Source organism: Gasterosteus aculeatus, chromosome 1 (assembly GCF_964276395.1).
Source record: "Gasterosteus aculeatus chromosome 1, fGasAcu3.hap1.1, whole genome shotgun sequence".
Lineage (NCBI taxonomy): Eukaryota > Metazoa > Chordata > Actinopteri > Perciformes > Gasterosteidae > Gasterosteus > Gasterosteus aculeatus.
The window spans coordinates 87,275-109,619 of NC_135688.1; the positions used below are offsets into that span (position 1 = coordinate 87,275).

General features: G+C 41.6%; 3 protein-coding genes across 6 annotated transcripts; 2 read left to right on the forward strand and 1 right to left on the reverse strand.

Moving 5' to 3' along the window:
• The first annotated feature begins 714 nt into the window (after positions 1–714).
• On the forward strand, positions 715–4,872 carry LOC120826745 (transmembrane 4 L6 family member 5). Its single transcript, XM_078105266.1, has 6 exons — positions 715–771; positions 2,643–2,819; positions 3,434–3,502; positions 3,673–3,827; positions 3,935–4,146; positions 4,725–4,872. Exons 2-5 carry the CDS (start codon positions 2,643–2,645, stop codon positions 4,116–4,118), a joined length of 585 nt encoding a protein of 194 aa, XP_077961392.1. The 5' UTR covers positions 715–771; the 3' UTR covers positions 4,119–4,146; positions 4,725–4,872.
• Positions 4,222–12,109, reverse strand: LOC120826752 (protein phosphatase 1 regulatory subunit 14A). 4 transcript variants are annotated; one of them, XM_078105274.1, is made up of 5 exons: positions 11,769–12,109; positions 10,262–10,511; positions 8,118–8,198; positions 8,013–8,045; positions 4,222–5,625 (listed from the first exon to the last, which is right to left on the reverse strand). In XM_078105274.1, exons 2-5 carry the CDS (start codon positions 10,466–10,468, stop codon positions 5,488–5,490), a joined length of 459 nt encoding a protein of 152 aa, XP_077961400.1. In that variant the 5' UTR covers positions 10,469–10,511; positions 11,769–12,109; the 3' UTR covers positions 4,222–5,487. The 4 variants fall into 4 exon arrangements, with proteins under 4 accessions (XP_077961400.1, XP_040045222.2, XP_077961405.1 ...); XM_078105279.1 differs by lacking the exon at positions 11,769–12,109 and adding an exon at positions 6,974–7,031 and having other exon boundaries at positions 5,487–5,625; positions 10,262–10,830; XM_040189288.2 differs by lacking the exon at positions 11,769–12,109 and having other exon boundaries at positions 10,262–10,860.
• Positions 11,726–21,727, forward strand: spint2 (serine peptidase inhibitor, Kunitz type, 2). Its single transcript, XM_040186288.2, has 9 exons — positions 11,726–12,291; positions 13,132–13,176; positions 13,316–13,339; positions 16,125–16,286; positions 16,982–17,047; positions 17,161–17,328; positions 20,049–20,093; positions 20,314–20,422; positions 20,766–21,727. Exons 1-9 carry the CDS (start codon positions 11,880–11,882, stop codon positions 20,842–20,844), a joined length of 1,110 nt encoding a protein of 369 aa, XP_040042222.2. The 5' UTR covers positions 11,726–11,879; the 3' UTR covers positions 20,845–21,727.
• Positions 21,728–22,345: the final 618 nt, after the last annotated feature.

Consider the following 22,345-nt stretch of genomic DNA (forward strand, 5'->3'; position numbering starts at 1 on the left):
GGATAAAGTAGTTGTTGTACTGGAGAAGAATTCTCACGGTTTCTGTGTGGACCCTATAAATGCTGAAGGTATTCGTTCTTGTTGCAGTTGAGGCTCAGTAAACGTTGAGCTGCACTAGAGTCCACGAGGACATCTGGGTCTCAGTAGGTCAGGGGCCAGGGCCCCTCGTATGTGGCTAACTGACTTAGCTGGATAACTTTCAGGATGGGATTACATGGATCAGGCTTTTCGGTTCCTGAAGTAAGTTTGGCTAAATTACCATAGCAACACATTCAAAAACCTGAACCAAAATGCAAAGACATCTGACCGAGTGATCAATAACATCATCACAATGACAGACCGCCATGGGATGATGTCATTGATCTCAGAACTAAATGCTGAACCAAATGACAGATGTGGCTGTATTAAGTATGATTCTCATTGCTTCATGTAAACTTTTCCCCAACTTTTGAATGATTGACTATTTTGCCTTAGTCCATTACATAAAATCCCAATGAAAACAAAATTGACCCTACCATGACACGATGTAGAAATGTCCAATGGGGTAAATACATATGCATGCACTGTATATTAAAATGTATTTATATATATAGATATGTGATGATATATATGTACCATTCTAAAGATGACCACAGTCATGATACTTCCGGTTTTCCATTTATGGTCGTGGGCATTTCCTCATGATTCATCAGTTAAAAGAATAAGTCTCACAAAGTTTAGTTCCTCATATTGACTCTGAACTAGATCTTTGCTCATCGGCACATCTTCAGGGTGAGTTTATTTATTTTCGCAATATATTATTATTATTGTTATTGAAAGACCTCTGAGAAAAGTTGTGATTTTGGGCTATACAAAAGGAATTTAATTGATCAGAAAACCAAAATGATAAATGATTTAACAAAACAGTAAAATAACTAATAAAAAAGATCTAATCTACTTAACTTCTATAACACTGTCTTATGGTATAATTTGCTTTTCCGCTCATTTAATTGCATTTAAATGATTGGGTGCGTCTACATAAATTTAAAGGATTCCAGGACTCCAATATGATGATTAAATATAAATACATAGCTGTTTGCTCAGAGGTTATCAGCAGGATAATGCAAAAACCAGTTAATCAAACTTAGACGTTCTCTAACATAATAATTATAAAATGTACTATTAACTTTCATGTCAGAGGCCAACAAATCAACCCGGATAAATGTTTTATGCCTGAAAGAAAATGTTCGACTTTTAGACCTGTTAATGTTAATTAGTTTTAATGAGAAAATAACTTTTTAGAAGAAAATGGAATAATCGATTTATTTTGTACAACCCAAAATTACAAATCAAAATTGCCTCGGGTGTTTTACAGTATATACACATTTAACATCCTCTGACCTCCAACCCTCTCACCAGCAAAGAATAATCCCACCCAAAGCAACCTTTAACCTCAGTAAGAGTAACAGAGGTGGGATAAAATATATATATATATATTATGCCATGTATAATACCCCCTAATATTCTCTAACCCTCTATCAGGATGGACAGATGTAGATGTCGTGTCCACAATGAACAACGTACCAGAGTCGCAAGACATTAAGTTGCATATAAGAGAAAATATTCAGATAATGAGAGTAGTAAGAAATAATGACGGAAACAAATGCTATAATAACAGCAGCAGTGGATATAGTGGAATACTAATAATAGTAACATACTGTACATAAATGTTCCTTTTAAATAATCCTTTGTACCCCAGCGGGGACATTTACAGGATTATAGCAGCCAAAGTCAAAGTGCACATTAGTAATGTGACTATTAACCACCACTACTACAATCATTATTGTTATCAGGCAGAACCAGGGTCCAAATAAAACAACAATCCACAGAAACCTATGGGGACAGAAAGCACAAAGACTCAGAGGAAGAAACTAAGTTGTTCATAGATAAGAGAACACAGAAGAGGAGAGTGGATATTCTAAGAAGTTATCCATTAGTCTTCATCTATAGTAGAATATCTAGGGCCGGTGCAAGCTGACAAGAGCCGGCCCTAACTATAGACCTGAACCAACCTTAACTATAACCTGAACCAGCCCTAACTATAGACCTTAACCAGGCTTAACCATAATCCGCAATCTGCTGCTTGTGTTAGACAACCAGTCAACAAACATGTGACAGGGTTTTAGATTAAATCAGTGACTTTTTTAATAATAATATATATATATATAATATATATATAATAATATATATATATATATATATATATATATGAATCCCTCATGTCTAAACATACAGGTGAGCTATATATATATATATATATATATATATATATATATATATATATATATATATATATATATATATATATATATATATATATATAACCCTAACCCTATATATATATATATATATATATATATAGCTCACCTGTATGTTTAGACATGAGGGATTCAATACACAATTAATTAAATCAGCAACAAGGTAAAGATAAAATGTTGAAACTGGTGAAATAGTGGGCAGGGTATTGATCATCACATTGATTACTGATTACAAAGAACAAAGGGTTTCATGAGGATTCATGAGGATGCAGGCATAAAGGCCCAGCATAATAATCATAATAACACATTATATGTTATTGTCAACACTGTGCTAACCTCTGGCAGATGTGTGTGTCCAGGTGTCTGCAAAGTGTAGCCGTCTCTCTGGTCGCATTGGCAATAATCTGCATACTGAGCAACATCCTGCTGTTGATTCCTGAACTGAAGATCCACTTCTTGATGGAGGGTCATGTGACCAGAGAGGCCACCTGGGTCACGGGCCTGTGGGGGTCCGGTTTAGTGGTGTGTGTGTGTGTGTGTCATGTGCTGTATGATGCATGTGGTAATGATGACAACTGCAGTGTGTGATTGACTCATGGAAGTTGTGTGATTCTGGTGTCTTGTCACATTTTCTGGTTATTTTTTCCTCTCAGCTCAAATCCATCTTGTTTTTCTTCTTCTTCTCACTTTTGAAGTTTCTTTAGACGTTTTTAGAACTTGCTTGAATGTTAGTGGCTTCTACACTGGCTATTCATTTCGCACAGAATGAGTAGCCCACTCCATCAGTGACCCAAAGGCAACATTGGGTCACTGGTGGAGGCCATGAGACCTCATGGTCATTGTTAGAGACCCATAAGGGCTCATGGGCCTCTATTGTGATGAGGCCTCATGGCGGGTCTGTGCGGCTCTGCAGCAGCCGTTTCCGTGGTTTGAACATCTTTGTTCTCACACTTTGGTAAACCCAGTGCGGGTCTGTTCTTTTGTCTTTTTATCAGTCAGTGAAATATACAAAATATGAAGATAGACATGAAAGAAACTTTATTTTTCAGATCATAAGGACGCTAACCAAGTTCTGAAATATAATAAAAGCTCAATATGAATATTCATGGTAACATAAGACTTGTGTTTCCTTTGAGGTTCTGGTGGGAGCTCGAGCCTTTGTGCAGACCAGTCAGACCAGAGGCTGCTGTGCTTTTAGACGTCAGGTCAGATTATATATATATATATATATATATATATATATATATATATATATATATATATATATATATATATATATATATATATATATATATATATATATATATTCATATATACAAAAATATATCTACATATAAATAAATATATATACATATCTGTGTGTGTGTGTGTCCAGATGCTGTGTCAGGTGGTCTACTCCTGTGTGTGTCTGCTAGCGGCTGGTTTCTGCAGTCTGGTCAGTTTCACTGGTCTCTCTCAGGGGCCCCACTGTCTGTATAACACCACCTCCACCCCAGTCTGGGGGGTCCCACTGCAACCCCAACCAGACCGGTGAGACACACAAAGACCACCACTTTAACAAAGTTAAAAGTGGACGTCATGACTCTGATACTGTAACTCTGCCTGTACCGCCCCACCCCCACCCCCGTCTGGTTCAGTCATGCAGGCTACCTATACAACAGGACTCTGTGGTCTGGAGTGTGTCTGAAGCCCAGAGGTGTGGTCCAGTGGAACGTGGTTCTGTTCAGTGTGATGGGGGGGGCCAGTGGGCTACAGACGGTCCTCTGCAGCGCCAACATCCTCAACTCCGTACTGGGACTGATCCTGGGTCAGGGGGACTGAGCCTGTGAGGACCAATCACAATATAGGGGTGTGTGTGTGTGTGTGTGTGTGTGTGTCCAGAGGATCTTGAGTGAGAACACTGGTTGATAAAATCTTCATTATATAAAGTTATAAAAACTTTATTGTGGCAAAACCCTTTTTCAGTTCCAGGCTGTAAGAGAATTGAATGAAGAAAAACAACAGCTGCACTTAAAAACAAGGACTCTAATTTTATTAATTAAACAACTAAACCTTGTTTCAATAAAATAAAATTGATTGTTGTATTTTTATTACCATTTTGTATTTAATCATTCTTAGACTTTTCATTATTTTTAGAATTTTTAAAATGAAATTGATGAATTTTCTTTGGGCTTATTTAAGAATGACTCTTTGAGACACACAAGTCACAGCCCTCTCCTCGAGTCAAACAAGTCCTCTCCTGAGTCTCACAATACCTCTGTCTGTCTTTGTCTCTTTCCTTTGTCTGTGGACTCGAGAGACCTGCTGTCTCTCCCATGCACTCGCCGGTTCGCTTCACAGGTTTCCGTAGATCATGGTTCCGTCTGGACCCTGGTCCTGACCCCTGCCACGGCCCTGCTGCTTCTAACACCATTAATATTTCCACAGGCTTCTGTGGTTGGTGGTTCTATCTGATGGCGGTTCTATGTGATGGTGGTTGTCCTGCAGTGGTCCTGACGTACACCTGGCTTACTACTTGCAATATTTGAATAATTTCTGTTCTGTTATAGGAATTAAATGTATTGTTCATCTTTTACATTGTTCATTCTGTACACATGACATCATTGTAGTCTGTCCATCAGGAGACCGATCCTCCTCTGACGTTCTCACTGAGGTTTCTTCCCTTTTTTCCCATCGAACGTTTTTTCCTGTGCCGCTGTGAGGGTTTGAGGACAGAGGATGTTGCATGTGTACAGACTCTAAAGCCCTCAGAGCCAAATTTATAATTTGCAATTTTGGGCACGGTGGTGTGGTGGTTATCACTGTGGCCTCAAAGGTGCTGGATGGTGTCAAAACCCAGACCTTCACCACACCATGTGCTGCCCAAAATGAATTGTACAATTTTTAAGCCCAAAAGGCTGTGAAGGTTTGCCCATGCCATCTTTTTCTTTTTTAATATCATCCTTATTTTTTTAAACATTGACATCATGCTCATTTACACAAACAAAGAACAATTAAATGAGTTGAATTGAGTCTTTACACAGTGATCAGATGTGAACACAAAGTTCAGGGGTTCGGGGGACACGGATGGCGTAGAAACAGTGGACAATAGAGTTGGAGGGAGTCTTCAGGTTGTCGGAGGTGTTAGTGTGCAGGGTATAGCTGGTGTGGCGGTTTCGATGGTCGGGAACTGATTGGTTCACTTGGTCCATCAGTGCAGCACCTCCCTGTCAGCTGACCCGGGGCGGGTGGGGTAGATGTGAAGCTGAGGGAGGTCGATACCGTTGTTGTGCAGATCCTCGTGTTTCTGTAAACCATGAAGCTTAAATAGAAGTTCACAGACAAAGACCTGATGGGAGAAGACACAGAAAAAGAGAAGTTAGCGCCCCCTACAGGCCGGACTGTTGACGACATCATAAAGACACTACTGACTCCACTTCTACACGGCCATCATCGAGTCCATCCTCTCCTCCTCCATCACCGTCTGGTACGCTGCAGCCACAGCCAAGGACAAGGGCAGGCTGCAGCGTGTCCTCCGCTCTGCAGAGAGGGTGATCGGCTGCAACCTGCCGTCCCTGCAGGACTTGTTCGCTTCCAGGTCTTTGAAGCGAGCTAAAAAGATCGCGGCCGACCCCTCCCACCCCGGACAAAACCTGTTTGTGCCCCTTCCATCTGGCAGGAGGCTGAGGTCCATCAGGACTAAGACCTCCCGCCACACAAACAGTTTCTTCCCGTCGGCAGTCGGGCTCATGAACAGAGCCGGTCCCCCACTGACTGACTACAACATTCCACCGGTCACTCCCCTTCATACTGCACATGCCACTTTAACTGCAATTCATCACTTTGTCGTCACTTGTCACTTTGTCTCTTGTCTGTTACTTGTTCGTTAGTGCACTTTATGCTTAATATTTTTCTTTTTGACTTTTTAATATTTAAATTTTTTTAACTTTATTCCCTTGTTTTATACTAACCCATAGCCTTAGCCTTATTCTACTAACCCATTGCATTAGCATTTCATTCCACTTTATTTTATTACTTGTGCACTGTTGTCTTGTGTGTCTACTGTCGCGCACTAACCGCCAAGACAAATTCCTTGTATGTTTGACATATTTTGGCTAATAAATGTTTCCTGATTCCTGATCCTGAAGTGTCATCACCATGTAGACACCGATGCTTCGTCAACCAACCCGCTGCTTCGTGCATTTTTCCAAATTCCCACAAACCAAACTAACCCCTAATACTTCTGCAGCTACTAAGAGTCAGAAGGCCTCTGAGCCTGAACATGAACATACCCATAACAACCTGACTGATTTCAGGCAATGACCTTCGGGTCTGAAAAGTGAAGCCGAAGCACCAACTGCATGTTAGATTAGAAAACTCAGTGGGGAAACTCATTTCAAGTAACTCAAGAAAGTCTACAAACCACAACAGAAACAACAATAGACACAGTCCACAGAGCCCAAAAGACAAGAAACACATTGCAAAGAACAAATAATCCCAGAAGATGCCTTATAAAACATGGCCGACATCAGAAAGATGCTAGACCTAAAGGTGTTCCTTAACAAATGGAACCGCTGCTGCAATACGAGACCTTGTGAGTGGTTCAGGGTTAGGGTTAGGGGTCCAGTGGATTAGGGTTAGGGTTAGTGGTTCAGTGGATTAGGGCTAGGGTTAGGGTTAGTGGTCCAGCGGATTACCTGTGCATCCCGAGTCGCCCACTGAACGAGCTCCTGAGTCCATTAAACACAGTGTACCCTTCAAAAGAAATTATTGTTCTTAACTTGGCCCTTTGCACAGCGACCTCGAGTCTGGGTAAAGGATCATCCCTGAATCAGCCTTTCTGATCACCTTATTGATCCTGTTTTTGTCATCCGTAGTAATGCCCCACCGAGCAGAGCACAGCATAGAAGAGGACACAGCATAACAACAAACAACAAACAATCATGAATGATTGTTGTTGTTGTTTAGATAGTATTCTTGTTGTTATATAATAATAGTTGTTGATTTCAGACAGTTGACCTTATTGGTATTGTTGCAGGTTAATAAACTGTTATACTTTAAAGAGAGGTTTGCTGTGATTACTTTGTGTATTCTGATAATAATGAGTAAACCTCCATTATGACACTTAATCAATAGTTTGATTATTGGTCCCTGCACCCAGGGTGGTGCCCTGTTACTATTATCTGTGAGTGATCTGATTGACATTAGTAATGTAGTTTCATACTAGCTAATAACCGAACACACTGTGCACAACATAAAATGAAAAAACAGATGCCATCGCAACTTGAGGCTTCAGAAGTAACGTCCACTACAAACACTTCTTCCTAGCAGACATTTGGTTGTAACATTCTTACTTTTATCCAGCAGCATATTGTAAATACATAATATGGTCAAAGCCCTGTAGACAGTCCCCTGTAGGACTGGGATCGGTCCGTTGATCCGGATCAGGATCTGAGCGTCATAAACAACTTTATGATCGACATCAACCAGATCTCGGAGGTCTCGGACCCGGAGTCCTGGCCTTGGTCCGGTTCCCAGCAGACCGGAAGCCGCAATGCATGTTGGTCAAGTGTCTTCCCCGGACAGACTAATAGTGAACCTCCATTACATTAATACTCATTCATGGTTTTATCTTTGCTGATGAGTCATTCATGAACTCAATACAAAAACTTACCTGAGATTTGTTTCACTCATTTATTTCATTTCCTGTCTTTACCTTCATGTTTATAGACTCACCTTTGATTCCTTGTTACAGGAGTGAAAGATGTCCTGAACAAACAGAAAGAGACACATTAGACACCAAGTGGAAGGACGTAGAGACATACGGAATAGCATATTTACCTGCAGTCTCTCAGTCCTCTCCTCATCCGTCCGTAAATCCAGAAGTTCATCAATGTTCACCTCCGCTGGCATGTCCTCCTCCTGTAAAGACATTTACATTATTTTCCTGTGTATACTGAATTATTTTTTAAATGTTTGTATAATATGATATCACGTAAAAATAATATAACACATTTAGGGTGTAATAATATGTAATTGTATAATTACATAATAAAATGACAATGTAAAATGTTTTTAGATAATAATTTTAGAATAGCGTTAAAAATTGTAATGTGTTGAAATCCTATTGAAATCATATGAAATATAGTTAATACAGTGTTCGAAGAATTTCATCGCATAATATTAAAACATCTTTTTAAAAGTTAAAGTTATATAATGTTACAAATATTTTGAAATAGGCTTTATGTGTGTTAAAGAAACATTTTGAAAAACCTTATAGAGGTAATTAGTCCTAATAAAACCATTGGAAGCTTATTGACGAAAATATACAGATGGACCATCCAACACACACACATTATCGCACCAACGTCTTCATCAAGCAATGCGTCTCACAGCTGCATCCTCCTTCCATAAAATACATGAATGGTTTTAATCTTCTTTTTCTCAGATTGATTCTATTCATCCTATCAGTTGTCATGGTGATCGGACATCCGACCTCTGACGTCTTTACTGATGAGATGGTGAGTCTGTCGGAAATATCTCCTTTAAGTGTGTGTGTGTGTGTGTGTGTGTGTGTGTGTGTGTGTGTGTGTGTGTGTGTGAGAGTCTTCAAATGGAGTCTGACAGGAAATGAGCAGATCTGATTATCTATTTATCACCAAAAACACATACACAAATCGGTCTAATATGTATTCATGTATACGTGTGTGTGTGTGTACGTGTGTGTGTGTACGTGTGTGCGCCATCAATCTTCCCTAATGCAGCTTTTACCGTCTCTCACACGTCAATAAAAGTCTCTCTGGAGGTTAAGAGACAAACCCATTCAGCATTTAAAGAGACTCCAGGAGACAACTGGGGGAGGATTTATGACTTGATGCCTTGTTAGTTCTTAACTTGGTAGAAAGTATTTAAGTAAAAGTGCTTTTCAAATGAAGACACGGTCAGAGCTGAACCGCCAACACACATTGTTTCAATTAAATGACACAGAACCTGAAGAAAAAACCTTTGAAACGCGGCATCGATTCAGAAGCTGTTTATTGCCAGAGCTGATTATCATCAGTGTAGTACTCATAGTAGTTGTACCACTTGTACTTGTATTGAGTAGTACTTGTAGTAGTACTTGTAGCAACACTTTTAGTTGTACTTGTGGTAGTACTTTTACTGAGTATTTCCAGTACTAACACTAGTAGTAGTACTTGTAGATAGTAGTACCAGTGGCAACACTTCTACTACTGGTACGCGTACTACTCACCCTTCCTCTGTGCAGCTCCTCCAGTGCACAGTCGATCTTTTTGATCGCTTTGATCACATTTTGACCCACAGAAGTACTTGTAGTGAGTACTACTTGTAGTAGTACTTATAGTGAATCGTACCTGTAGTGGTACTTTTAGTACTCACCCTTCCTTTGTACACATCCTCTAGTCCACAGTCAATCCACTTTTTGACCCCAACAGTACTTGTAGCTGTACTTGTAGTAGTACTTGTAGTGAGTAGTACTAGTAGTTATAGTGAACCGTACCCGTAGTAGTACTTCTAGTACTTACCCTTCCTTTGTACACATCCTATAGTCCACAGTCGATTCACTTTTTGACCCCAACAGTACTTGTAGCTGTACTCGTAGTAGTACTTATAGTGAATCATACTTGTAGTACTCACCCTTCCTTTGTACACATCCTCTAGTCCACAGTCGATCCACTTTTTGACCCCAACAGTACTTGTAGCTTTACTTGTAGTAGTACTTGTAGTGAGTAGTACTAGTAGTTATAGTGAACCGTACCCGTAGTAGTACTTCTAGTACTTACCCTTCCTTTGTACACATCCTCTAGTCCACAGTCGATTCACTTTTTGACCCCAACAGTACTTGTAGCTGTACTCGTAGTAGTACTTATAGTGAATCATACTTTTTGACCCCAGCTGTACTCGTAGTAGTGCTTGTAGTGAGTGGTACCAGTAGTAACATTGGTAGTAGTACTTGTAGTACTCACCCTTCCCTTGTAAAGCTCCTCCAGTTCACAGTCGATCCACTTCTCCACCTCCATCCTCCTCTGCAGCTCCTTCCGGTTGTACTTCACAGTAACCCGGATATGCCGGCGCTGAAGGTTCTGAGCCGCATCACGATCAGCACTGGCCCGGCTGGGGGACTGATTACTACAAGACTTATTCATCCGCCGTCCCACCCGGTTAGCCGCCATCAGGACCGAACCCACACGGCCTGCCACTCGAACAACACCCAATCTGGTCAAATATTCAGATGATGAAAGAATCCTCCTCTTTAAGACTTTAAGGACTTAATTAAACGTATGAAAAAATCAGAAAGAATATCAGTAAGAAATACTACTACTAATACTGTTACTACTATTAAATAATGACAATAATAATAACAAAAACGGAATTTGTAAAATCCCAAATAATCTTGTTTCTTCCCTTTCCGGAAAACTGCTTTGTGATTTTAAATAATATATAACTAATGAATGCATGAATCGTAGTGAAGCTTTGAAAATAGAATATAACAGAAAACAGTCCCGTCAGAATGAGCCAGTGGATAGTCGTAGCTGCCGGAAAATGAGCAGGGCGGCACCACGCTGCTTGTGGTGCGTTCAGGGGCTGTCGAGGTTTTCTTACTCTCAGACAGGGAATGTGAAGCTAATTTAATAGTTGATTGATAATTATACTCAGCATAAAAAGCTTGAATCACAATGATGGAATAAATATGACCAAATATTATAATCTCATGATGATGTTTGTGTTTTCTAAGAAGTAGTATTTCTATTAAACTGAGCTACAAATGAAACGGTATGCTGTAAAACACAGGATGATATTTGATTCTGACATTTCTGAGACGAACGGGAAGGCAGCATGAGAGGATCCTGCTGGGTCCTAGTGCTTCTCGCGTTAATGGGTTAGAGGAGAATAAATTAACTTTAACGATACCTGGTGGTGGCCAGATGGACTGCAGCCTGATGGATGCCTTGCACTTAATATTACTACTGACATAATGATCATAAAGTTTATTTCCATAAAGATCTGATGATATTATGTTTGGTTTAAGCACTGAAGACACAAATATGTGTATATTTTAATAAAGTTAAATATACTGAAAACGTAAATAATTTAAAGTCTGTGAGAGATTATTACATTCAAGTCGCTTTTTTTATCCAAAGCGACTTCAACCAACAACATGTGCATTCAATCAAGAGGGTGCAGAACCACAACAATATTTTTTTCAATTTAATAAAATGAATTGCGCAAATCAAAATACATGACTCCAATAAGAGCCTCCGTATTTTGATTATTATTAACAATTCAGTTGTAATAAAAACTATGAATGAATCATGCAATTTGATGTTTTTAATAAACATTAACCAATTATATTATTCTATTTTGTCATAAATAATAATATATGAATGACGGATTATCAAGAAAACGTTGGACTGAATGTTGTAAACACATGACAGTGACGCAGGTTGGTGGGCGTGGCTACTGTTACCTCACCTGTCGCTCAGGTAAATGTAGCTGCGACAACAAAAAGCCACCAAACGAGGAAGTGCGCGCGGAGCCGAACCACCGTCATCTTTACGAGTTTAAGGTTCTCCTCAAAAGACGATGGTTGGGTCGATACTGATGGTCTGGGTTCTCGTCGGGACCGGTGTAGTTCTGGGCTGTGACTGGGATCGGTCCCTTGATCCGGATCAGGACCTGAGCGTCATAAACAACTTTATGATCGACATAAACCAGATCTCGGAGGTGTCGGACCCGGAGTCCTGCCGGTCTAAGTGCTGCTCCCAGCCGGACTGCGACCTGGCCTTGGTCCGGTTCCCAGCAGACGGGAAGCCGCAATGCATGTTGGTCAAGTGTCTGGTCCAGGATCAGGACCTGTGTGTCCTCGAGCCCGCAACTCAGTCCAAGGTTTATCGCAAGAACGGCACGCGCGAGTCCGGTCGGAAGCAGTCGCGAGGCGGGGAGGGGCTGCGCGCGGTCCCGTTGATGGTGCCCAGCAGCTACGACAGCGCGCACAGTAAGATTATTTTATGTGTGATAATTGATTTATTTCTGTATACATGCTATAATCTGGAACTCTGGGAGAAGACGTCATCTCTCATTTAGAAAATAATCTATTTATTCCACGTTAATTCAATGAATGCCATAGTTGTTGGTGCTGCTATGACATGAGATAAAAGGCTGAATAAATAGTTAAATGATTATATTGATGATGTCGTATCCTCCTCTGACGTCATCAAATCCACCGGTCAGGTGACCGTGAGTCATCACTGAGGAATGCAGCTCTCTGGTCTGACCGGTCGCTCCACTTCCTGGAAGCTGGGACATGACAATGTTTCCTCAAGAACTCCACCTGCCATAAACTGTCAGATCTTTACTCTTTGAAGGATCATTAATTGGAGCTTTATATTGAAGGATCATTAATTGGAGCTTTATATTGACGGATCATTAATTGGAGCTTTATATTGAAGGATCATTTATTGGAGCTTTATATTGAAGGATCATTTATTGGAGCTTTATATTGAAGGATCATTCATTGGAGCTTTAAATTGCAGGATCATTCATTGGAGCTTTATATTGAAGGATCATTTATTGGGGTTATATTACAGCAGAGCAGTTTGATAGCAAACATGCTGCAGCATTCTGGATCAATGGGAAGGACTTAAATGACTTATTTGAGCAGCTTGATAACAAAAATGATCATAATAGTGACAGCAGTAGATAATAATAAATGTGATTTTGTCTTGAAGTAACAAATGCATGTACTGGCAGTAGGAACTATAGTACTTCTAGTAGTAACTGTGGTACAGTGAGAAATACTTCTGATTACAAGATATTTCTGATTTTGTCTGTGCAGGTGTTTCTCAGGGAGCTGAACATGCAAAGAGCCCTGAGGAGAAAGGTGTGTGTGTGTGTGTGTGTGTGTGTGTGTGTGTGTGTGTGTGTGTGTGTGTGTGTGTGTGTGTGTGTGTGTGTCAGTTGATCAGTAGCCACGGCCAGTGTGTAGTGTTTTATGACTCTGTTCTTCTTCTCTCCAACAGAAATGTCTGCCTCAGACTTTGCTGGTATGTTTTAACTCTTTTCACAATTTAATCCTTATTTTGTTTGCACTGCTCATCATTCATCTCCATCAATCTATTGCAGCACATATTATATGGCGTTATATTTGTGCCACAATCCTGAGCACGTAATTTTAAGTTTTGATCACAGAGAACTATATTTGAGCAAAGAAAAACATATTCCGTGCGCGCAGTTTACTCAGGTGATCAGGAATCAGGAAACATTTATTAGCCAAAATATGTCAAACATACAAGGAATTTGTCTTGGCGGTTAGTGCGCGACAGTAGACAGACAAGACAACAGTGCACAAGTAATAAAATAAAGTGGAATGAAATGCTAATCCAATGGGTTAGTAGAATAAGGCTATGGGTTAGTATAAAACAAGGGAATAAAGTTTAAAAAATTTAAATATTAAGAAGTTAAAAAGAAAAAAAATTAAGCATAAAGTGCACTAACAAACAAGTAACAGACAAGAGACAAAGTGACAAAGTGACGAATTGCAGTTAAAGTGGCATGTGCAGTGTGGAGGGGAGTGACCGGTGGAGTGTTATAGTCAGTCAGTGGGGGACCGGCTCTGTTCATGAGCCCGACTGCCGACGGGAAGAAACTGTTGGTGTGGCGGGAGGTCTTAGTCCTGATGGACCTCAGCCTCCTGCCAGATGGAAGGGACACAAACAGTTTTTGTCGGGGTGAGAGGGGTCGGCCGCGATCTTTTTAGCTGCTTCAGAGACCTGGAAGCGAACAAGTCCTGCAGGGACGGCAGATTGCAGCCGATCAGCCTCTCTGCAGAGCGGATGACACGCTGCAGCCTGCCCTTGTCCTTGGCTGTGGCTGCAGTGTACCAGACGGTGATGGAGGAGCAGAGGATGGACTCCATGATGGCCGTGTAGAAGTGGACCATCATCGTGTGTCTCCAGGGAGGTGTTGAAGATGTCAGTCAACACCGGAGACAGCTGGTCAGCACAATGCTTCAGGGAGTGAGGGGAGAGTCCGGACCGGCTGCCTCACAGGGATTTAGTCTTCTAAAGAGCCGGTTAACGTCTCTCTCCAGAATAGAGAGGGTCGTTGCTGGTGGGGGAGGGGAAGGTGATATAGATGAAGAGGCGTGAGCACCTGATGGGCTGGGGGAGGGAGGGGAGGGGGACTGCAGCAGGTTGGTGGAGCTGTGGGGGATGGGATCAGGACATTGTCTTTCAAATCTGCAGTAGAACTCATTCAGCTCGTCTGCCAGGCGGAGGTCATTCATGAAGTGTTGGGGGGTTTTGGCTTGTAGTTGGTGAGGTGTTTGTCTCCAGACCGAAGCAGAGTCACTTGCTGAGAACTGTTGGAGTTTCTCAGAGTACAGTCGTTTAGCATCTCTCACGCCTTGCTAAACTTGTATTTTGCCTCTCTCCACAAACTGGTTTTCTGCGCGCAGGCAGCCGTTGCTGCGCTCTCTCCACCTCTTCGCTCTGCGCTCGCTCCACCTCGATCTGCGCTCGCTCCACCTCTTCGCTCTGCGCTCGCTCCACCTCTTCGCTCTGCGCTGGCTCCACCTCTTCGCTCTGCGCTCGCTCCACCTCTTCGATCTGCGCTCGCTCCACCTCTTCGCTCTGCGCTCGCTCGACTTGCAGCAGCGTTACATTTGTGCCACAAAACCAACCAATCAGAGAATTAAAGAAGGTCAATTGTGATTGGCTGTTGGTCTCCAATCACAACGCTTCAAAGACAAAAAGTGATATTAGAAGTCCGGCTAGCCACCATCAGACATGACGAAGCAAATGATGAGAACAGCACGTGTTTTAATCCAGGCCGTTAGCATTTAGCACAAATGCTGCAAACTCCAACAACTCGCTGAGCTCCCGCGATGCTGTAGGTAGCTCTACTAGCGTTGTGGTTGGAGACCAACAGCCAATCACAATGGACCTTCTTTAATTCTCTGATTGGTTGGTTTTGTGGCACAAATGTAACGCTGCTGCAAGTCGAGCGAGCGCAGAGTGAAGAGGTGGAGCGAGCCATAATATTATGCCCCACACATTCTTCATTGTGTGTCTGCCCCTCCTTTAAGCCTGATTTATGCTTCTGCGTTTTCAGAGCGACGCAGACGCAAGACCTCCTTGCGTGTCCCTTGCGTCGCTTTTCACACCTCCTCGCGTCCTTGTGTGTGTCGAGACATTTTTCTAGGCTTGCGTCCCGCAGCGCACCAGGCTGCGATCGGTCCGCTAACTACGTCCTTTACGGAGTCTCACATTTCCGCTTTCATAGCCCGATACCGACATTATTAAAACCAAGAATGTTTACGAGAGAACGGAGCAGATTGAAGAACTTTTGTCTGGTGGGTTTAGAAGCGGATTGGATTCACGGAGGGAGATCGCCGCAAACGCCGGTTTTCCGGTCGAGAGGAACAAAGTCGTGGAGGAAAATACGGGACAAATGTGTCCTTGATGAAAAGCAGCAGTGTGGATGCACGGGGCAATAAAGTCTATGATAAATAAATAAACAAATAAATAAATAGACGTGACTCTCTAGGTCGTCTTCAACAAAACGCGTCACTCCGCCTGTTGTTCTGGAGGTGAATCGCTCTGCAACACACGCAGGACTTTACAACCAGGAAGTGAAACCAGTGCGTCGACGCAACGACGCAGAAACACGCGGCGGCCTTTAGTGTAAAATAAATAAATAAAAATAAATGATGATGAGAAATGAGATGAATTATTTATTTTCAAACAAAATGAATACATGTACTGTACAAGTCATAATTTTGATAAACAGAACCAGGTGAACATTAAACGTGTGTTTTTGTCCTATCAGAGCGCTGTGAGGCGGAGCCTAAGGTGGGTCCTTGCAGAGCAGCCTTCGAGCATTGGTACTACAACAGTGAGACCGGTACCTGTCAATCATTTATCTATGGAGGCTGCAAAGGCAACAAGAACAACTACAACAGCAAGGAAAGCTGCATGGCAACATGTACAGGTGAGCAACACACCTGTGTGCACCTGTAACCGTGGGTAACTAACCGGTGTTCACCCGTAATGGTAATAATAATAAATGTAAAAAATAAATAAATAATTTTTCCTCACAATAACTATTAACATGGTTTCTACAACAATGGTAGAAAACTACTATTTAAACATGAAATATCTATTTCTGTTTCAACATTTGAAAGTCAGAGGTATCACATTTCTTTGATACATTATTACTAATAATCAAATCTGTAGCATTTACTACAAATCTTGAGTTGTTTTATTTTTCACATTTTTGTGCGGCATTTTTGTTTTGTTTTCAATAAAAAGTTGTTATCTCTTTCTTTGTAAATGTCTGTTAGTGGAAAGCATGGCATTGCATGTTCACCAATGTAGTGTAATGAAAGGCTCAAGTTGATCAAAATCACAAAACCTGTTCTCAAACTAGTCCTAGTCTGTTTATGACTGTGATTACCTTTCTACATTTATATTAAATATTGTCATTTTAAAGTCAAGGAATATGAATGCAAGTGTTTTTGCGTACCACAATAATTATTTAGACGTAGCTTCATGGTGACCGGGGCTATTTTTAGAACCTGCCCCGTGGGCGACACCACGTTGGCTACCCCCGCTTTACATGCATGTAACTAGGGTCTAATGGGGTAAACCGGGTCAACTGAAGGGAACGTGTCTCTCTTTCTGCAGTCAGAGTTCTTCCGTCCTCCAAGAAAGTTGCTGCTGATAATGATGACATTTCGTCAGAATACAAAGGTAAAAAAAACACCAAGCATTTTATCCTGACTGCTAATCGGAAATAAACCAAAAGCAGTAAACTGAGATATGGATTCTGTAACATTCATTAAATGACTGGTGTTTGTCTGAAGATGGTTGCATGGTGACCTCTGACCCCGGTCTCTGCCGGGCCGCCTTCCCCATGTTCTACTACGACCTGAAAGCTGCCACCTGCCGCTCCTTTATCTACGGAGGCTGTGGAGGAAACCAGAACCGCTACAACACCATAGAGGAGTGCATGAGGCGCTGCTCAGGGCAAGGTGAGCACCCAGGATGCCGCTTTCACAGGCCAGAGTACTGCAAGGGGTAGTGTGTGTGTGTGTGTGTGTGTGTGTGTGTGTGTGGTGCTGTGAGTGTGTATGTACAGTGTGTGTATATACACTCCCTGACAAAAGTTTTGTCACTTATCCATTTTATAGAAACAACAGCTTATAACCTGACTTTAATTAATCCATTGGTTTAAGAAATGGCTCATATATGAAAGAGCTTGAAGGACTACATCCATGCGGCTCGACAATGATTCATCCAATCTATTGATGAATCAGGAATAGCAAAGACAGCAGTCTTACAGCCTCCCATCATCAAGATTCTTTTGGTTTCGTCTTCCATACTCAATACATACGTCTTTCATTGTAACCCAGACATACTCAATGATGTTCATGTCTGGTGACTGGGCTGGTCAGTCCTGGAGCACCTTGATCTTCTTCGCCTTGAGGAACTTTGATGTACAGATGAAAGTATGTGATTGAGCGCCATCCTGCTGCAAAATTTGACGACTTTTATGGTTGGGAATGTAAGAGGTAGCTAATACTTCTTGGTATTTTAGGCTATTGATATTGCCTTCCACCCTGCAAATCTCTCGCACACCCCCATACTGGATGTAACCCCAGACAATGATTTGAGACAAACTTAATTGTTTTCTGGGTGAATCTCGGATCCATGCGGGCTCCAGTAGGTCTCCTGCAATATTTGCCGCGGCTGTGATGTAATTCAAGATTCATCTGCGAAATCCACTTTTCCAGCATCCATCCTTCTAGCAGGCTGTGGGCCTTGGCAAATGCCACACGTTTTTTTAAATTGCCTTTTTGTTTAGTGCTGGTTTCTGGGCACTGATTCGACCATGGAGGCCATTTCGAGACAGAATTCTACACACTGACCCGGGGCCACGGGGACTTGAGGTGGCCAGGTCTGGTGGAGCTCTGCTACAGTGGAAAAGGGGCGGGCCTTGGATTTTCTAGGTCCTCCCGAGCAGTTGTCTTGCGGGGTCTGCCGGAACTGGCCTTGTCAAAAACATCTCCAGTCTCTTCAAATCTTTTCATATTCTTTGTACCTGACGCTGAGACACATTGAAGGTGTCAGCCACCTCAGCAGTGGATCTGGTCTTCAGCCTCGTGATAACCAACGCTTTGGTCTCAGGGTGACTCTCAGGCATGTTGCTGAGGCGGTCTGGTGTGCTGGGGTTCTTTTTATACACACACCCACTAATCGATTGATCAATTATTGATCACTGGTGAGGCTGTAATCTAGGATTGGGTGCATCTGTCATATGACAAGGCAACAAGACTTTTGTCTTTGGAAAAACTGGCTCAGTGGGCTTTACCGAGCTGTGAACGTAAGAATCCTTTTCAGCAGTTTTGTTTGGCACCAAAACATTATTTCAAAAGCTGTTTGTAAAAAGAAAAAAGAAAAAGAAAAAAAGGGAAGTTTGATATCTGCCGATTTTGCAGGTTTTCCCACTCACAAAGCATGTAGGAGTCTGTAATTTCTATCATAGGTACTCTTCAACTGTGAGTCACGGAATCTAAAGCAAATCCTGAAAAACACATAGTATGATTTAAAAAATATGTATTTTGCAGTATTTGATCACCTACCAACCAGTAAGAATTCCAGCTCTCATAGACGTGTTAGTTTGTTTTTAGGAAGCCCTCCTGTTCTCCACTCATTACCTGTATTAACTGCGCCTGTTTGGACACGTTACCTGTATAAAAGACACCTGTCCACACACTCAATGAAACAGAGCTGTGTAAGGACATACGGGATCAAATTGTAGACCTGCACAAAGCTGGGATGGGCTACAGGACAACAGGCAAGCCGCTTGGTGAGAAGCCAACAACTGTTGGTGTAATTATTAGAAAATGGAAGAAGTTAAAGATGACAGTCAATCTCCCTCAGCCTGGGGCTCCATGCAAGATTTCACCTCGTGGGGCATCAATGATCATGAGGAAGGTGAGGGATCAGCCCAGAACTACACTGGGACCACAGTCTCAAAGAAAACCATTAGTAACACACTACGCCGTCATGGATTAAAATCCTGCAGGAGGAGGTATGGGAGAAGGTCATGTGGTCTGATGAGACAAAATAGAGCTTGTTGGTCTAAACTCCAGTCACGGTATTTGGAGGAAGAAGAAGGATGAGTACAATTCCAACAACACCATCCCAACCGTGAAGCGTGAAGAAACCTCCTTCTTTGGGGATGCTTTTCTGCAAAGGGGACCGGCCGACTGCACGTATTGGGGGGAGGATGGATGGGGCCATACGTCGCAAGATCTTGGCCAACCACCTCCTTCCCTCAGTAAGAGCATTGAAGATGGGTCGTGGCTGGGTCTTCCAGCACGACAACGACCCGAAACACACAGCCGGGGCAACTAAGGAGTGGCTCCATAAGAAGCATCTCAAGGTCCTGGAGTGGCCTCGCCCGTCTCCAGGCCTGAACCCAATAGGAAATCTTTGGAGGGAGCTGAAAGTATGTGTTGCCAAGCGACGACCCCAAAACCTGAAGGAGGTCTGTATGGAGGAGTGGGCCAAAATACCTGCTGCACTGTGTGCAAACCTGGTCAAGAACTACAGGAAACGTATGATGCCTGTAATTGCAAAAAAAAAAGGTTTCTGCACCAAATGTTAAGTTTGGCTTTTCTGGTGTATCAAATAGTTATTTCATGCAATAAACTGCAAAATATTATAATGTGTGTTCTACATCAAGGTTCCTTTGACCATCGCGGAAGAGTTCGTGACCGTTGGACTGCAGGTTAGTTTTTACTCTGCGCCTGCAGCCGGACGGGGCATTTAAAAGCCGGACGAATGGCCCCCCTAACTGGGAATCTTGATTATTGTGACGAGTACTTTGACAATTCCCGAGTACTAAGATGATGGCCTGGTACTATAATGAAATCTGAGTACTGTGTATTGTGTACTATGATGACATCATGATATCCTCCCGATATTGACCCCTCTGACATCTGCTCCAGGTGTCTTCCTTTTTGTCACCCTAGCAACCGTCTCTGCTCTGATGCTGGTTACGCTCGTCGTCATAACAATGAGACGTCACCGTCTGACTCGACAACCATCTTCCGTCAGGTATTATTGATTATTATTAATACTTATTTTTCTAATAACACATTCTCTTCATACATTTGTGATGTGGAACAAAAAGTCTCCTCCACTTAAAGGGTTCCTTTGACTGAGGGGGAGAGGTGATATGAATGGTTGTATTAGGATTTATTGATTGAGTCATGGGTGGAGGTCATTCATGTAATGATTGATAGAGGTATTGATTGCCTGATCAAGGTGATAATAGATGTAGTAATTTATTGGTGGATTGAGGTAATAATTGATGTATGTATGTATGATTGAGTGAAGTAATTACTGATTTAATGGAGGTATTGATTGCTGTAATGGTGATATGTGACCCTCCCGGCAGTGATAAGGAGGAGCTGCTCCCAGAAGCAGATGATCAGTCCTCTCTGGAGTCTCCATCCGTCCCAGAGAGCCCCAAATAGAACCTGTTCTGAGAGGTTCTGCATCAATAACCTGCACATTCCATACTCCTGTGATCTGACCCACACAGAACTGTTTAATCAGCTGGTTTCCTTTTTTTAAACTTGACTTCTGTAGCTTGAAAGTTTATTCAATTCTAAGGTAGGAAGCAGAGAATTAAATAATGATTGAAATTATATTAAACTTTCATTTTGAAGTAACTTGAGTTGTCCTTTGAGTAATCATGAATTACTTTGTACTCTGTTCTAAATCAGTATAATGAACTTATGACTGTGATTCTGGTGACTTTTTATATTTTATGGGTTAATCAAATAAATAAGTAATCAAGAATTTGTTTTTAATTAGTTAAATTAGTCAAAAATGTTGCTGGTGTAAGCCATGACATTACTGAAGACTGCATGTCCCATGATGCAACATGGTGGTAACTCATCAGCTGACCCTGAAGCTCACGCAGGTCTTTCTTTTTTTTCATGGAAAATTAATTCATTGATTATTACAGATGACTTTAATGTGTTAAACGTTGGGACTCCTGGTACATGCAAATATCAGTTTCATATCAATGCTGAATCGAATTAATAATGTTCAGTCGACATCATCAGTGAATAGTTCAATATTAAATTGGATCTTTGATATGGCAGTAATAAATCATAATTCTGGAATCAATTGACTAATTTTATTCATAAATCAGTTTGATGACCAAGTGAATATTGTTGTTGGTTTTTTTTATAACGTTTATTTTTTACCTCCTAAAAACAATCCAGACAATCCATTTGTTGTCATTTATCAATGATTCTGAGAGATGTAATGTTTAATCTTTCTGCCATTATGTATTTGAGCTAAAGGTCTCAACTCTGTACTCTATCTCAATAAAACTTTACTACTTTATGTGTATATTGTTCATACTGACACACATTGAAACATTAAGTGATCATACAGTTCGCATATATGTGCTAATGTGTACAAATAAATTAGGCTATTTTGACATGTAGATACAATAAACACAATGGAGTATCACATAACAAAATATTAAGATTATTATTGTTATTTGGATTATTAAGACTTTATGAACAACAAGTAACCAGCATCTATGGAGCGCAGCTGCCTTGTAGGACAATACGGTGTTACAAGCTCCTTAAGATAAGACGCTGCCTTGTAGGTGAGGAGAACTTTAAATTCTATTCTTGATTTAACTCCAGCGGAGTTAAGCCTCGTTTATGCTTCTGCGTTTTCAGAGCGACGCACACGCAAGACCCTCGTGGCGCTTCTACAAGCTGGACACATTTGTCCCGTATTTTCCTCCACAACTTTGTTCCTCTCGACCGGCACTAAGCGGGTTGGATTCACGGAGGGAGATCGCCGCAAACGCCGGTTTGCCGGTCGAGAGGAACAAAGTCGTGGAGGAAAATACGGGACAAATGTGTCCTTGATGAAAAGCAGCAGTGTGGATGCACGGGGCGATAAAGTCTATGATACATAAATAAAGCAACCAGCGACTTCCACACA

What these genes read in the sequence shown, in the direction of transcription:
- LOC120826745 (XM_078105266.1), top strand. Translation starts at nt 2,643, where the DNA reads ATGTGTGTGTCCAGGTGTCTGCAAAGTGTAGCCGTCTCTCTGGTCGCA. An exon ending in GCTGTGCTTTTAGACGTCAG is followed by an intron (nt 3,503 to 3,672) that starts GTCAGATTATAT and finishes GTGTGTGTCCAG; the next exon opens with ATGCTGTGTCAGGTGGTCTA. An exon ending in CTGCAACCCCAACCAGACCG is followed by an intron (nt 3,828 to 3,934) that starts GTGAGACACACA and finishes CGTCTGGTTCAG; the next exon opens with TCATGCAGGCTACCTATACA.
- spint2 (XM_040186288.2), top strand. Translation starts at nt 11,880, where the DNA reads ATGGTTGGGTCGATACTGATGGTCTGGGTTCTCGTCGGGACCGGTGTA. An exon ending in AAAGAGCCCTGAGGAGAAAG is followed by an intron (nt 13,177 to 13,315) that starts GTGTGTGTGTGT and finishes TCTCTCCAACAG; the next exon opens with AAATGTCTGCCTCAGACTTT. An exon ending in CGACAACCATCTTCCGTCAG is followed by an intron (nt 20,423 to 20,765) that starts GTATTATTGATT and finishes CCCTCCCGGCAG; the next exon opens with TGATAAGGAGGAGCTGCTCC.
- LOC120826752 (XM_078105274.1), bottom strand. Translation starts at nt 10,468, where the DNA reads ATGGCGGCTAACCGGGTGGGACGGCGGATGAATAAGTCTTGTAGTAAT. An exon ending in AGGAGCTTTACAAGGGAAGG is followed by an intron (nt 8,199 to 10,261) that starts GTGAGTACTACA and finishes ATGTCTTTACAG; the next exon opens with GAGGAGGACATGCCAGCGGA. An exon ending in AGAGGACTGAGAGACTGCAG is followed by an intron (nt 8,046 to 8,117) that starts GTAAATATGCTA and finishes CTGTTTGTTCAG; the next exon opens with GACATCTTTCACTCCTGTAA.